The sequence below is a fragment of the Dromiciops gliroides genome, chromosome 3 (genome assembly GCF_019393635.1).
Source record: "Dromiciops gliroides isolate mDroGli1 chromosome 3, mDroGli1.pri, whole genome shotgun sequence".
Taxonomy (NCBI): Eukaryota; Metazoa; Chordata; class Mammalia; order Microbiotheria; family Microbiotheriidae; genus Dromiciops; species Dromiciops gliroides.
Window position 1 is genome coordinate 417540466 of NC_057863.1, and position 15623 is coordinate 417556088.

General features: G+C 41.9%; 2 protein-coding genes across 7 annotated transcripts in view; both read right to left on the reverse strand.

The window, feature by feature from the left end:
• The window catches only part of MYO1B (myosin IB), a 228775-nt gene extending 221260 nt beyond the window's left edge, over window positions 1-7515 (reverse strand). For 4 of the 6 annotated variants that reach the window (XM_043994429.1, XM_043994427.1, XM_043994425.1 and 1 more), the window contains exon 1: window positions 7179-7514. The gene's annotated coding sequence lies outside the window, so the exon portion shown is untranslated. Of the gene's footprint in view, window positions 1-7178 lie in introns of all 6 variants that reach the window. The other 2 variants (XM_043994426.1, XM_043994423.1) reach the window with 1 other exon arrangement.
• Window positions 7516-14959: 7444 nt separating this feature from the next.
• On the reverse strand, window positions 14960-15390 carry LOC122751351 (40S ribosomal protein S18-like). The gene has a single exon (XM_043998360.1). It carries the CDS (start codon window positions 15388-15390, stop codon window positions 15082-15084), a length of 309 nt encoding a protein of 102 aa, XP_043854295.1. The 3' UTR covers window positions 14960-15081.
• Window positions 15391-15623: the final 233 nt, after the last annotated feature.

Genomic DNA, 15623 nt, shown 5'->3' on the forward strand with positions numbered 1-15623 from the left:
TGTTTGTTTTTTTTCCTTTATGGCGTATGATGCTATGAACTGCAATCCATTTCACCAAAGCCTCAGGTACTAAATTCATAAGCATTCACTCAACAGGTACTTCAACTTGTGCCCTTCAGGGACAACAGACTTCTCTGATAGCTTTCACTTCTTTCCCCATACTGCTTCATCCCTTCCCTTTCCACTCTGCCCCTCACCTTAGGTTTCGAAGATTTCCTTAATCTTCAAGAATACCCTTTTAAAATTCAAATATCCTAGTGAAAAGGGCCATAGTTGGTAATGGGCTAACACATTCATTTGTCCTTCCAAACTAAAAACGAAGGGCAAATACCGAGGCTTAAATACTTTGGCCACATAATGAAAAGACAGGACTCATTGGAAAAGACTGATCCTGGAAAAGACCAAAGGCAAAAGGAGATGGGGGTGGCAGAGGATGAGATGGACAGACAGTGTCATGGAAACAACGAACATGAGCAAAGACAGACTTCAGGAGATAGAGGAGGACAGAAGGGCTTGGTGAGCTATGGTCCATGGCAAGGGCTGACAGGATTGAACAACAATGCCATAGTCATAACTGGTTAACATCTTTGCAAGGTCTAATTCACTACTGCAGAGGAAATAGGGGAGGGGGGAGGATTATTACCAAAGATTGGTGGGAGATGAGAAAATCAGAGGGAAGGACAGAGCTGACCCCATTGTGACCAATTTGTGACGAGAAAAGGGACAGTTGTTCCTTCACATAACCGGGAATCATTGGAACACAGACTAAGAACCATAAGGAACTGGAGTCCAATTCCTTCACTTTAAAGATAAGAAAGGGGCAACTAGATGGCACAGTGGATAGAGCACAGGCCCTGGAGTCTGGCAGACCTGCCTTCAAATCTGGCCTTAGACACTTAACATTTACTAGCTGTGTGGCCCTGGGCAAGTCACTTAACCCTGATTGCCTCACAGAGAGGGGTGGGGGAGGGGGGTGGGACAAATAAATAAAATAAAGATAAGGAAACTGTAGCACCAGAGGCTAAGGGACCTCCCCTGAGTCACACAAAAGTGAAAATTTTGTATCAAAACAAGTCCTCTTTTCTCTCCATACATTTCCATGAAGCTATCTTGCTCACCTCATGCCTGTTAACCTATTAAAATGAAGGGGGAAAAAAAATACTAATTCCAATCTGATGCTGTTTTTCTTTTGGTTTGGGGTTTTTTTTTTTGCTTTGTGGTGTATGATGCTATGAACTGCAATCCATTTCACCAAAGCCTCAGGTACTAAATTCGCAAGCATTCACTCAACAGGTACCTCAACTTGTGCCCTTCAGGGACACAGACTTCTCTCACAGCTTTCAAATTTTCCCCCATACTGCTTCCTAAAAATATCTAGGCCAGGGTCTTGCACTAAATATATGCCTTATAAGATATGAACTGACAAAAATGAACACTTTACTGACAAATAAAAAAACAACAACCATGTATTGTAAGTTCCACGAGAAGCAGAGTGGTTGGAGAGGAAGCCTTGGAATATGTATGACCCCGAGTTCAAATCCTACCTCTGGCACATACGAGCTATATGAATGACCGTAAGCAAGCTGCTCAGTCTTAGAGAATTCCTGGTGCAGTGGTAGAGTTCCTGATAAGCTGCAGATCTGCATTGGTGGAGGGGAATTTCCACACTGGTAGTCTTTTACACAGTTGGTCCAAGAAAAGGAAAAAAAAAAAGCCCCAGGAATGAGATGCTAATAAGTTTCAGAAGAAGTTGAGAGTACAGCCTGGAGAGGAATCAGATAATGACAAGTGGTTGGCCTGGGCCCCCAGTTTAAAGAAAAATTCTGGGAGGAGGAGTCATCCAATCAGAGAAAGACCACAGGGTTGGGCGGGTACTTCTAATGAGTGAATTACAAGAGTAGTGTGGCTCAGTGGATAGAGCACCAGCCCTGGATTCAGGAGGACCTGAGTTCAAATTTGGACTCAGACACTTAACAATTACTAGCTGTGCAAGTAATTACTAGCTGGGCGAGTCACTCAACCCCAATTGCCTCACCAAAAAACAAAACCTAGTGTGAGGCTTCTGGATGAAGAGCTAGGACATGGTAGAAGTTCAAAGTGCAGCTGGATAGCACTGACCTGACCTGTCCTCTCCCTACCTTTCCAGACTTCTTACACTTCATTCACTCCTCCACGAATTCTGCAAACCAGCTATGCAAGCCTACTTTCCATTCCTCAAAAAGGACATTCCACCTCCTGTCTCCCATGCTGGAAATGCTCTCTCTCTCCCCCTCTGCCTCTTAGAAAACAGCTAAGTGGTGCCATGGATAGCGCTCTGGACCTGGGGTCGGGGAAGACCTGAGTTCAAATCCAGTTTCAGACACTTAACTACGTGTGACCCTGGGCAATCACTTAACCTCTGTCTACCTGAGTTTCCTCATCTAAAAATGAGGATAATAACAGCATATGTCCCAGGGTTTGACCCTCATTTAATGGCAGCTACCTTCAGTTCCCCTCATTATTTTCTGTCCACACCCTCTCCAAATCATCTTTTTCCATCTTCATTGTTTGAGACCTAGTTGGTTATAGGAACATCCTGACCTATGTATTGTGGCTTGCCAGACCTTGTACCTACCTCCCCAACATAAAGTTGAATTGTAAAGTAGACAAAAGAGGATTTTCTGATACGGGAAAATATAAAATATTGACCTCAGCCACCTGCAAAGAACTCAGGGACGCTGAATGGACTTTTCCTATCATGAAACGGTTAAGTACCAAATAAAATAAAGTCAAACTTTCTAGATTTGAAGCTTGATCTTGGGTACAGAACAACCAATATTGACTTTTTCTCTCTGACCCCATCCCTCAGATGAAGACATAAACAATTTAGGGTGTCTGTTGTTAAAATCTTTTCTGTGTTTGCATTGGCGGCTACTCTCAGAACAGCTCTCTCCGGAGGCTATTTGAGGTGTCTCCTACCCAGTCATAACTGGCCATTCTGCCCCCATCTTCCACAAAGGCTAAACATTCCACTTCTGTTCTTCCTTCTTGCTGCTTCCTAAGTGGGCTCACTTCCTCTGCAGGGGAAAGATGAGTACAGAAATCATCCTGTGGGATTTTGTTCCCACAGAGCCCAGAAATGTGATGATCTCAGAAGATCTTGTAAAGAGAGACCCTTGACACTTTCCAAAGGAAAAATGTCTTCTACAAAGGGGCTGCTGCCAGGACTTTTAAAAAAGCATGTGCTGGGAAAAAACTAAGGACGACCACTTCATATGTTTCCAATTCCACTGAACCACTTCCTCCTTTTATTAAGTGCCTGCATTCCCTCCTTCCCCGTTTCTCCTTTCAAAAAAAGAAAAAAAAAATCTGGGTACTAAGAAAAAAGTTCAGAATCTCCCCTTATCAAGGAGCAAATTTTTATGTCCTAGGAAACGCCATCCAAGGGATACAAATTATCTTTCACTATCACAGACATCTTGAAAGGTGGATGCTTTCACTGTAAAAACAAGCAAATCTGAAAGGCTTAAAAGCTATGATGGATGCAATGATCAACCACAATTCCAGAGGACTGATGAAGCATGCGGCCCACCTCCTGATAGGGAGGGGAAGGGCTCAGTGCAAATCTGAACATATGTGTATTTTTTGCTGGAGATGACCGTCAGAAACTTGTTTTGTTTGACTATGCATACTTGTTACAAGGCTTGTTTTTATTTTATTTTTTCCCCAATGGGGGAGGAAATGGGACAGAAAAAAAAAAGATTTTTGTTAATTTTTTTAATTTAATTTCAAAAGTAAATGCTTTTTCTCTTTTTTAGACACCTTCCCTTTTTACACATGCTTACTGAAAGGGTGTGTTTTTACTTATTGGCAGCCTAACAAACTCTTTTTTTATTAAAGTTTCTTTTCTGGGAGCAGCTAGGTGGCACAGTGGATAAATCATCAGCCCTGGTTTCAGGAGGACCTGAGTTCAAATCTGACCTCAGACAATTGATACTTACCAGTTGGGTGACCCTGGGCAAGTCACTTAACCCCAACTGCCTCACCAAAAAAAAAAAAAAAAGGCTTCATAAAAAAAAAAATTAGTACTTGTAGTCATTATCTACCTTTAATCAGTGTAGATAACTCCACATAGGAAGATCTGTATATAGCCTTAAGAATTGTTTGGGGCACAGAGACATGGAAGGATTTACTCAAGGTCCTAGGCTGGGTCAAAGGTTAGACTACAACCCAAGTCTTCCACTATGTCTTTCAATCTCATCATAAAAGGCCATAATTCAAAAAATGACAATCTTAGATCTGGACTTCCAAACTTCTCGAATGCCTTCCTGACGATTAAACGGATTGTGAGAAATTAAAATTCACACTTCCTGCTATTAGTAATGGGGGAGAATAGAGATGCTAAATCATATGTCTCACTCAATGAATAATCAATATTAATGTCAATTAATAAATTATTAATATCAATGTCAGGCAACGTGATAAGCTTTAGAGATACAAAAAAAAAAAGCAAAAGATAATCCCTGCCCTCAAGAAGATTACAATCTAATGGAGGAGACAACATGGAATCAAATATACACAAAGCAAGCTATACACAGAGTAAATAGGAGATAATTAACCAAGAGAAGTCTCTTCTTAGATCCTTCCCTCCAGCCCACCACCCCCATCCCATTTCCCTTTAGTGGTCCCACTTCACAGCTGGCGAAAGCCTGTCTTTGATACTGGCAAAATGATGATTCATTCAGAAGGGGTAAAGCCTGTAGCAGGCCTTAATACTGTATACAATCACACAATAGGATAGCCGGATGCTGGAAAATCAGCTTCTCCCTCAGTAACCCCCACCTCCAATGTGTTTCCTTTGTAGCAGTCATTTTCTATTGTGGTGTGTATTTCATTAAAGAATATTTCAATTGTTATTTGGGAAGTTAGATAATCAAATGTGGTTTTTCCCTTAATGATGTAAATTATTCTGTAAAAGTTAAAAATGATGAAACTTTTTGAAAAAGTTACTCTTTGTTAACTGTAGAAGGCAGAATGTTTTGCCCAGCTTTGTGTTATAATAACAAACAGCTTGCCTGGTTGGAAAAATTCCCACTTCAATTTGAAACTCACAATGGCTTCTGAGGACATGTCCCATTGCTTAGCAGGCAGGCCCTGAAAAGCTGACCACATCCCCACGTCAAAAGGCACACACTCAGCAGTATGTACAATGCTTTTCCATTACCAGTTGGTGGGCAGAAAACATTTTTCCAGAGCAAGCTCCCAATTCTCCTAAAGTCAACTTTCAAAATTGCTTCACCTTACAGAGATGGACCAAGGTAGGGTACCACTCTCTCTCAAAGAACAAATATTGCCCCCTTGGAGTTAAGGGCTGTCCCAGGAAAACACCAATCTTAATTTTTGGTAAACAGTCTGCCAAGGAATACTAACTACAATCTGAGTATTACTCAAAAGTCTCTCTCTATCACCACAGCAGTCACACATTCAGTAAAATTTTGGGCCCCTTCCACCAGTGTCCCATGGGCCCAAACCATGAATGCCTGGAAACTTCAGGCTCCTCCCAGACACAGTTATGTTTGAAATACTCCATTCAAAAATATTGATCATTCACTTGCTTCCTCTCCCCGGAAAACACAATTTTCTTCATGCAGTTCCACTTGTGTGTCAGTGCTTCCAATCTCAATAAAGTTAACTAATGCTCTATGTGCTATATTTAAGGGCTATGTTCCCTCAATAAAAGCAGATTCCCCAAAACTCCCAAGTGTTATTTCTTCCTTTATCCAGACTCATCATGCTTACAGTAGAGAACACAACTGAAGAATTAAAAAAACAAACAAAAAAAACCTCTTCTCTAATGAAAACTACACTTCCTCTCAACTATTTTTGTAGGGGTTTTTTTGTTGTGTTTTTTTTTAAATACAAATAATTATTATTATTTGCTGGGAAAGTCCTTGAATTGGGTTGTTTTAGTGAATGTTACATAATCTGATTCATACATTTAGCAATGTCTGTCCCTTTGGTGGTTTTCCCCCAGACATTCCTGAGAGATTTTTTTATACTATCCTCTATTAGGATGTATAAAATTAACCATATGTGAATCTGCATTACATTTGCTTTCCCTAATGTATTGGGAGTTCTGCCTAGTTCAAAGGATACAAAAAGAAACCTCCAGGTTCACCCCAAAGGTTCCCATCTTTCCAAGATACCTGGCAAACTATGATTTCAACAAACTACTGAAGAAACTCTCAGTGGTACCACAAAGCACACAAACTTGTTGCAGCAATAAACATATGGTTACAACCTCAACAAAGCATTTTTTAAAGCCAGCTCAAGAGACCCACAGCCCCTTGAACGAAAGGTTTGCCGGCTGGAACATCCCCCCCCCCATCCTCTCATCACCCCTCCTCAACTCCTCTGTACCCCAGAAAGGCAGGCACACACCATCAATCTCCAGCCCTCCCCCACAAGTCCCTCAAATGTAAATTTTCTCCACTTCCTAATCTGGTTTCAATCCATCTCCCTCCCCCCACCGCCGCCCCCACCCCCATCCCCATCATGAATCAATCCCATCCCGGCAAGGAAACAGGACCCAGGGCAACCCCCGCCACGGTGCCTGAACAAAGGAGGAAGGAGCAGCTGCATGCAAGGAAACCCCATCTTGCTCTCTTATCCTCCACCCACCGCACACTTCACCTGGACCCCTAATGCCCTTGCCCCGAACACGCCCCCCCAGAACCCCGCTTTATTCTTCAATTTCATTCCCACACTGAATGAAACGAGTTTGTGTTCATAAAACAGGGACAACGAGAAGCAATCAAATTCTGTTTGGGGGGTTTGGGGGGAGTTCGCGGGGGAGAGTGAGAATTTGGACTTCCCTTTCTCGGTGGGCAAAAGGGAGGTGCGGACAAACTAAGCGTAACTTAATTCTTCCAAGCCTCTGCTCTCTCTGCAACCCCCCCCCCCTCCGCCCCAACCAACCAACCAAAAAAAAAAAAAAGAGCAATCCCAACATATAGAGAATCTCCGCTTCCTCCCAATCTCCGCTCTCACTCCTGCTCTCTAGGGGATCTACCGACTGCAGCCGGCGAGGGCTGTCTGCTTGGCACTCCCTGGAGCAAGGGTCTCCATTCCCGGCTCCAGCTCCGGGGCGCAACGCGAAGCGCAGAGGAAGGACAGGGGAGAAAGAAAGAGCCAGCTACCTTTCCACGCCGCACACCTCCGCTCTCCCCGCAGGACGCGGGCACAGACTGCTGCCGCTGTCGCTACTGCAGCCGCCTCCAGCGGTTCCGAGCCCCGCGTCCCCGGCAAACCGAGCCAAGCGAGAGCGCGAGCGAAGGAACGAGCGGCGCTGCAGGGACGCGCTCAGTCCGTCCGTCTGCCCCGTGCGCAAAGAGAAGGCAGGCAGGCTCGACTGGGCTCTCAGGAGGCAGTCATTCAGCGCCAGGCGGCCACTCCCCTCGCCGGCTGCAGAAAGGAGAGCCGGTGGGGGCGGAGGCGGAGGCGGGGGCGGCGACCTCGCCACCCGGGAGTCGCCCCTCGGCGGGGAGGAGAGCAGAGGAGGGAGCCGCGGTGGAAGAGGTGGAGGAGGAGGAGGCAGCTAGCCTCCCTCGCTCGCCGCCTGTCTGGCCTTCCGCTCGGCTTCACAGCGCCCCCAGGTGAGCGCAGAGCGCAGGCCGGGCCCCTCCGCCAGCTGTGGCTTCTGCTAAGGTTAGCAAGCCGTTCATCCATCCATCGAGTCCATCAACATTTATTAAGCGCCTACTTTGCGCCAGGCACCGCCCTAAGCGCTGGAGATAGAAAAAGTGGCAAAAGACAGTTCCTGCCCTCAAGGAGCTCACAACCAAATCCTGCACCCACACCCCATCTCCCCATTCATACACCCATAGATGAAGCATTTATTAAGTGCTTGTTGTATGCCTAGCTCTGTGGGATCCATAGAGCCTACTCTGTGTCCTGCAGTAAAAGCACCAGGGCTTTCCAGGATTGCTTTTTTTAAAATGAGCATGAAAAATGGGATCCTACAGGAAGCCTACCCCAACCCTTTTAATTCCATTACCTTCTCTCTGTTAATTATTTCCTATTTATCCTTTATATCCTATATGTATCCTATATGGCTTGTTTTTTATATATTTGCATATTGTCCTCCCCCCCCCATTAGATTGTAAACTCCTTGAGGGCAGGGACTGTCTTTTACCTCTTTTTTGTATCCTCAGCACTTAGCACAATGCCTGGTACATGAAAGGTGCTTAATAAATGTTTGTTGAATTTAATTGAATTTCAATTAGGAGTATGCTGCTAATATTTATTTATTTATTTGTTTATTTATTTATTTGCGAGGCAATGAGGGTTAAGTGACTTGCCCAGGGTCACACAGAAAGTAAGTGTCAAGTGTCTGAGGTTGAATTTGAACTCAGGTTCTCCTTTATTCAGGGCCTGTGCTTTATCCCCTGCACCACCTAGCTGTCCACCTGGTAAATTTTTAATAACCAATTCTGAAAATTTTAAAAATGTGCCCACAACAGATGCTTTTTTTTTTCAGTTTAATCTATATTATTGCCATTTACTCTATCACTTTATTGAATCTATAAGTAGGATCCCAGTCCAGGAGGATGGTGCTAAATGTCTAACAACTGACTCTCCAAAAATAAAAAATGTATTCAAGACACATTCTTAAATTTGATCTGCGTTATTGACATTTTCTCAATCACTTTACTAAAACTAGACTATCAACAAAACTATAAATTTAGGCCTAATTTATAGTTTGTTTCAATTTATTAAAATAAATTGTTGGGGGCAGCTAGGTGGCACAGTGGATAAAGCACAGGCCCTGGATTCAGGAGGACCTGAGTTCAAATCCAGTCTCAGACACTTGATATTTACTAGCTGTGTGACCCTGGGCAAGTCATTTAACCCTCATTACCCCGTAAAAAATAAATAAATGAATGAAGAATGAATGAATGAATGAATGAATAAATAAATAAATTGTTACTTTTACATATCTATAGCAACATGTGAATATGTATATATACAGATATTCAAAGAAATTTATTTTGCACATCATATGATTTTATTTGAACCTGTTTGACAATTTCAAGACTAAATTAGTTATCAATGTTATATATGAAATACACATTCAGATTTAGTAAATACTAGTGGTTTTCTGAATGCATCCACTATGGAATATTAAATTTATGGACAAAGATGCAGGATAGTGATTCCACATTTTTTATTTGAACAGGTACATAAAATATAGTGCAACATTAGAATGGATGATAAAATATAAAGATATATTCCTATGTCAATTATACATGTATATTTAACATAATCAATGATAGTACCTCTAATATGCCATTGAAAACTAATTTAACCTCTAAATGATAAAATAGGTCCACATAGAGCTATAGCACAGGAAAAAATCTGCTTCTATATTATTACAATTTGTAATCTACCAATTCAATTCAACACTTAAGTGCCTACTATATGCATAGCATTGTTAGATGCTGAGTATATAAAAACAATTATGAAAGCATTATTTTTCTCAAAGCATCTACATTCCACAATACATGTGCTTAAGTATGTGGGGCATCTAGGGGGTAAAGTGAATAGAGTATAGGCCTGAAGTGAGGCTAACTTCCCTTCCTGAGTTTAAATACGGCTGCAAACTTTTACTAGCTGCATGACCCTGAACCAGTCATTTAACCCTGTGTGCCTCAGTTTCCTCAACTGTAAAATGAGCTGGAGAAGGAAATGGCAAGCCGCTTTAACATCTTTGCCAAGAAAACCACAAAAGGGGTCACAAAGAGTCAGACATGACTGAAACTACTGAGCAACAAAACTAGTTTGCTGATTTCCAAGGTAAGAATGATCACACCGAAAATTTAATTAGCTAGCAAGGTGGTATGAGCTGGCTCCAGCATGCCCTTTGGATCCCACTCGCCTGCCAATAGTACAGCACTAGTCAGTCAATCTTTGCCAGTCAATAAACATTTATTAAGCGTTAACTGTGTGGCACCATGCTAAAAAGAAAGGCAAGAGACAGTCCCTGGTTTCAAGGAGTTAGCTCACAGTCCAACAGGAAAAAACATGAAAACATCTGTCTACAAGTATATACATATATGTGTATATGTATACAGACATCCATTCATATACGCAAATACATGTGTGTACATATTATATGTAATATTTATGATAAATCGGGGATAATAAACAGAAAGAAAGCAATAGCATGAAAGGAGACCAGGGAAAGCTTCCTGTAGAAGGTAGGAATTTTTTGTGTGTGTGTGAGGCAATTGGGGTTAAGTGACTTGCCCAGGGTCACACAGCTAGTAAGTGTTAAGTGTCTGAAGTCTGATTTGAACTCAGGTCCTCCTGACTCCAGGGCCAGTGCTCTATTCACTGTGCCACCTAGCTGCCCCAGAAGGTAGGATTTTAACTGGGATTTGAAAGAAGCCAGGGAAGTAAAGAAGTAAAAAATGAAAAGAGAGAGAGCATTCCAGCTGTGGGGGACAGCCTGTGAAAGAGCCCTGAGTTGGGATCTGGAGTATCTTGTTCCTGGAGCAGCAAGGTCAGTGTCACCTGGTCAAAGAGTACCTAGGGGTGAGTCAGGTGTAAGTAGACTGGAAGAATAGGAAAGGACCCGTTATTAAGGACTTTGAATGTCAAAAAGAGGATTTTATATTTGATCCCGGTGGGTATAGAGAGTCACTGAAGTTTATTGAGGGGGAGAGAGGATGCGACCTGGCCACAGTGGCAGTTTAGGAAGATTACTTTGACAACTGAGTGGAGGATGGACCATAGTGTAGGTGGGATCTTAGGGTTTATGGTCCAGAGGCTGAGAATTCTCTGCAACTGATGCATCCACCCTTTAGGGTGCCTACAGTAAGAAAGTGAGCATTCTGAACAATACTTTTCTCTCTTTTACTGGAAGGAACAAGTTTCAGCTTTCAAGAATTTGACTATCAAAAAACTACCATTTAACCCTATTGCTTAGGGAACCAAAGGAAATTATGCTAAACTGTACACTTAGTTTTCAATCCTAAAAAGTTTCATTTTCTTTTTCATAACATGATAGAGAGAAATGAGTAATAGGTAGTGTGCCCCTTTATAGTTTTTTTTTAACTAAAAGGAGAGGACTGTACAAATGTCTATACTACCTGAAAATAGGCATGCTATATTCTATAACCATTTAACCTTTTTAAAATATGCGTGTAATTGACATCCTGTGGTAGGAACTCAGGTTTTCCTGGTCTCAATATGGGCTCTGCCTCCACCACTCCAGGCTGAGAATCAGGATTTCCACATTTTTATTTCTGTTCTGCCATTGACTCACTTTAATAAGTCATTTAACCTGTGCCCTAGTTTCCTCATCAATGAAAAAGGTGAGGGTGCTGACCTAACCCATCTGGGATGAGGTGAGAATGACTAGGCTAAGGTGTTAAAAAGCATTGTAGTAACAATAGGTGTTACTCATGATACTATCTACTTTATCCTTTAATAACATAAATTGCTGTAAATGGGGACGGGTTTAAATGGGCTGTCCTATATTTAGAAATTGTTAAAAAGGAGGTGAACTAGAAACTTCCAAACCTTGCATAGCAATGTGTGTAGTCTCTCTGAGGAATAAGAACTGCGTTTGTTTCTCAGAACTTTTAAAGGAGATTCTCAGTTCCTGGGGTTTCTGAAAGCCAACACCTACCCCGAAGGATATATGGTAGGTAGGTAATCACGACTATAATCACCATTATCTTCAATTAGTATGTGTGGAAGGCATTATGACAGCCCTAGAGATTCCAGCCTTCTCTTCAATACATCAAAAACTAATATTTCTTTCTCTTTTGTGACTCCTCCCATCACTGATGCAGACCCATGGATCACAGCCTCTCTCTATTTTACTAGATTTCATGGGTTGTTGTGGCCAAAAGACATCATCTCCTGGGACAGCTAGATGGTGCAGTGGATAGAGCACCAGCCCTGGAGTCAGGAGGACCTGAGTTCAAATCTGGCCTCAGACTCTTAACACTTACTAGCTGTGTGACCCTGGGCAAGTCACTTAACCCCAATTGCCTCACCAAAAAAAAACCTAAAAAAACCCCATCATCTCCTGGCAACCAACCTAGCAATGAATCTCTCCGAATTTAACTGTCACCTTCCTTGGACTAAATAGTTTGTGCTTCAGAGAAGCCTGTGTGAGGTTTTGATTCAGTGACGTGAGAAAGTATTTGGAATCATAGTACCTGGGTTGCAAATCTCATCCTGCTACTTTCTACTTTGGGAAGTTTGGACAAGTCACTTAATATATCTGGGCCTCAGTTTCCTCATCTATAAAATTAAGAGGTTGGGCTTTTGAGGCCCCTTTTCACCACAAATCTATGATCCTATGAATTCAGGATCAAATCTAGACCATGAAGAGCCATTCAAGTAGGGTTTTAATGAAGACCTAGCCTCTTTAGTAGACAAGTTGACTTGCATCTAATAATAAAACTTTTCAGACTCACTTCCCTGCTTTGCTCATCTGATTTTAGGTTCACAAGAGAGGATGCCTTTGAGTCTCCCTGACCTGTATTAAGCCCTTGGCCTCACAGTTCAACCTTTCTAAATAGCACAAATTCACGACACAGGTTCACAAATACCAAAATGTAAACAAATGGTTTGAAGAATGGGAAAATTCTATAACCTTTTGATCTTGGAAGTGGGCCAAGTTTTAGTAAAAGGCAGATTTGGTTCTGTTTGCTCGGTGGGAGAAAGATATTGAGAGAACTCTTAGCAAAGAGCTTTGGGGAACTCCTGCCCCTGAGTGAGGGTTGAAAGCATGTGTCAAGCTGGATCATTTCCTGGATGACAACCTAAAACATAGTATAGAATGAAGACTGCCCTTTTAGCAGAAGTCATAAAAGGCAGAGCAGAACTGAACTGGGAGGAGAATGAATGCTGCCACTTGTGAATGACTAAGGCACAGAAGTAGGCATTTTAGAGCAGGAAGTGAATTTAATGAGGCTCTCACCTTCCTTCGATGGGTGCAAAAAGTTGGCAAGCTGTCAGCTGGCATAGAAAGAATGGCCACAGAGGAAGTTGCAATACAGCACAGAATCATAGAGTTAGAAGGGACCTGAGGCCATCTAGTACTATCTTTACCTGAGCAGAAATCTCTAAAATGTTTTCAATATATGGTGAGACATCCTCCACTTGAACACCTCAAGCAACAGGGAACTCACTACCCTTCCAAGGTAGCTAATTCTACTTTCATATCAAGCCAAAATCTCCCTATTTGCAAGTTCTATTAGTCCCCTACTTGGCCCCCTGAGATTGGATAGAATAAATCTAATCCCTCCTTCATCTCTATTCCTAATATCAAATTTATTAATGAATATCCAGAACTTCTGTCAGATATACTACTTCCTGAGCCCAGGTACTTACTTCATACCTAAATTAGTCTAACTGATCTCTTGTTCTATTATTCCCCTACCCAAGGACCTATACAGGCTCCCTGTGGCCTCCTGCACCAAGTATACATATGTATCCTTTGCTAACAATCAAGGTTTTATAATCTGGCCCCACCCTCAATTTATTCCTTCTGCTCCAACACCTGCCTTGTAAACCAATCAGACCAATCTCCATTATCCTCCCACATTTATCATGTTCATCTTCTTGTTGTTCAGTTGTGTCTGACTCGGTGACCCCATTTGGAGTTTTCTTGGCAGAAATACTGGAGTGGTTTGCCATTTCCTTCTCCAGCTCATTTTACAGATGAGGAAATGGAAGCAACGAGGATTAAGTGACTTGCCCAGGGTCACACAGCTAATAAGTGTCTGAGTCTGGGTCTGAACTCAGGAAAATGAGTCTCCAGGCCCAGGCACTCTATCCACTGTACCACCCAGCTGCCACTTTCATACCTACATCTTTCCCCTTTCTCTATCTCTATTTCTCTTCTTCTTCTTCTTCTTCTTCTTCTTCTTCTTCTTCTTCTTCTTCCTCTTCCTCTTCTTCTTCTTCCTCTTCCTCTTCCTCTTCTTCTTCTTCTTCTTCTTCTTCTTCTTCTTCTTCTTCTTCCTCTTCCTCTTCTTCTTCTTCTTCCTCTTCTTCTCCTTCTCCTTCTCCTTCTCTTCCTTCCTCTTCTTCTTGCAACCTCTGAAAAAGAAATATCAAATATCAATGAACTCCAAACCTAATAATACCCAGTTACTTTATTTGAATGTTAGTCCTAAAAAATACTTGGACCAAACTATTACCAAACCATTAGAAACAACAACAAATAAAGATATAACTAGAGGAAGTCTGTCTCATTCTTTTTTTTTTCTTTTTTTTTTCACTCTTAGAATAGAATTTTATTTTCCAAAATATATGTAAAAACAAATTTTAACATCAATTTAAAAAAAAAATTGTTCCAACTTCTCTTCCTCCTCTATTCCCACCCCCACCCACTAGAACTCAAGCATTTCAAAATAAATTATACATGAGTAGTCATGGAAATCATTCTTTTAGAAATTAGCACTAATGTAAAATAGATTCATAGATTCTTAGAGCTGGAAGGAACCCTAGATAGAGATTATTTAGTTCAATCTGCTTCATAAAGTGATATATAAATAAAAGTGTTTACCATCATTTTTCATAAATCTCATAACCTAAATTAATAATAAGGCTTTGATTTTAGAACTCACTTGGTCTCTGATTCAGCATGTGACTGTGGGGCTCAATTTCCTTATATTTTATTTTATTTTTTATTTTTTTTTGTGGGGGGGGCAATGGGGGTTAAGTGACTTGCCCAGGGTCACACAGCCAGTAAGTGTCAAGTGTCTGAGGCCGGATTTGAACTCAGGAACTCCTGAATCCAGGGCCGGTGCTTTATCCACTGCGCCACCTAGCCGCCCCTTCCTTATATTTTAAACAAAGAATTTGAGCTAAATTAGCTCTAAGAGACCTTCTAGATCTAATAATCTGTGGTTTTGTGATCCTAAGATTTTAAATGTTGTTTTAAATCCTCCCCTTTTTTTTTGATAGAAACTATTTATTAATAGACAAGGTGGCCAGTGAAGATGTTTACTTCTTCTTGGACACACCCACAGTTCGACCCCTGCAGCCTGTAGTCTTGGTGTGCTGGCCCAGGACTCAGAGACCCCAGAAGTACCAAAGCCCACAATGTGCCCGAATCTTCTTCAGTTGCTCCAGATCCTCATGAAGTTTATTGTCCAGACCGTTGGCCAAAACCTGGCTATATTTTCCATCCTTTCCATCCTTCTGCCTGTTAAGGAACGAGTCTGGAATCTTGTATTGGCAAGGATTCTGCATGATGGTGATCACACGCTCCACCTCATTTTCAGTAAGCTCACCAGCCCTATTGGTAAGGTCAATGTCTGCTTTTCTCAGTACTACATGGGCATATCTTCGACCCACACCCTTGATGGCTATGATGGCCATCCATCAGTGTTGGTGTTGAGCACTCTTAAAATGTGCTGGAGCTTCTCGGGGATTACAAGAGACATGGCTGCAATGGTGGTGTGAGAGCCTTCTCTGGAAAGCGTTTTAAACCCTTTTACTAGCTGGCACAGTGGATAGAGCACTGGGCCTAGAGTCAGGAAGATGACTCTTCCTGAGTTCAATTCTGGCCTCACATATTTATTAGCTGTGTGATCCTGGGCAAGTCACTTAAC

Excerpts from the sequence above, each read along its gene's own strand:
- LOC122751351 (XM_043998360.1), bottom strand. The coding sequence starts at position 15,390 with ATGGCCATCATAGCCATCAAGGGTGTGGGTCGAAGATATGCCCATGTA.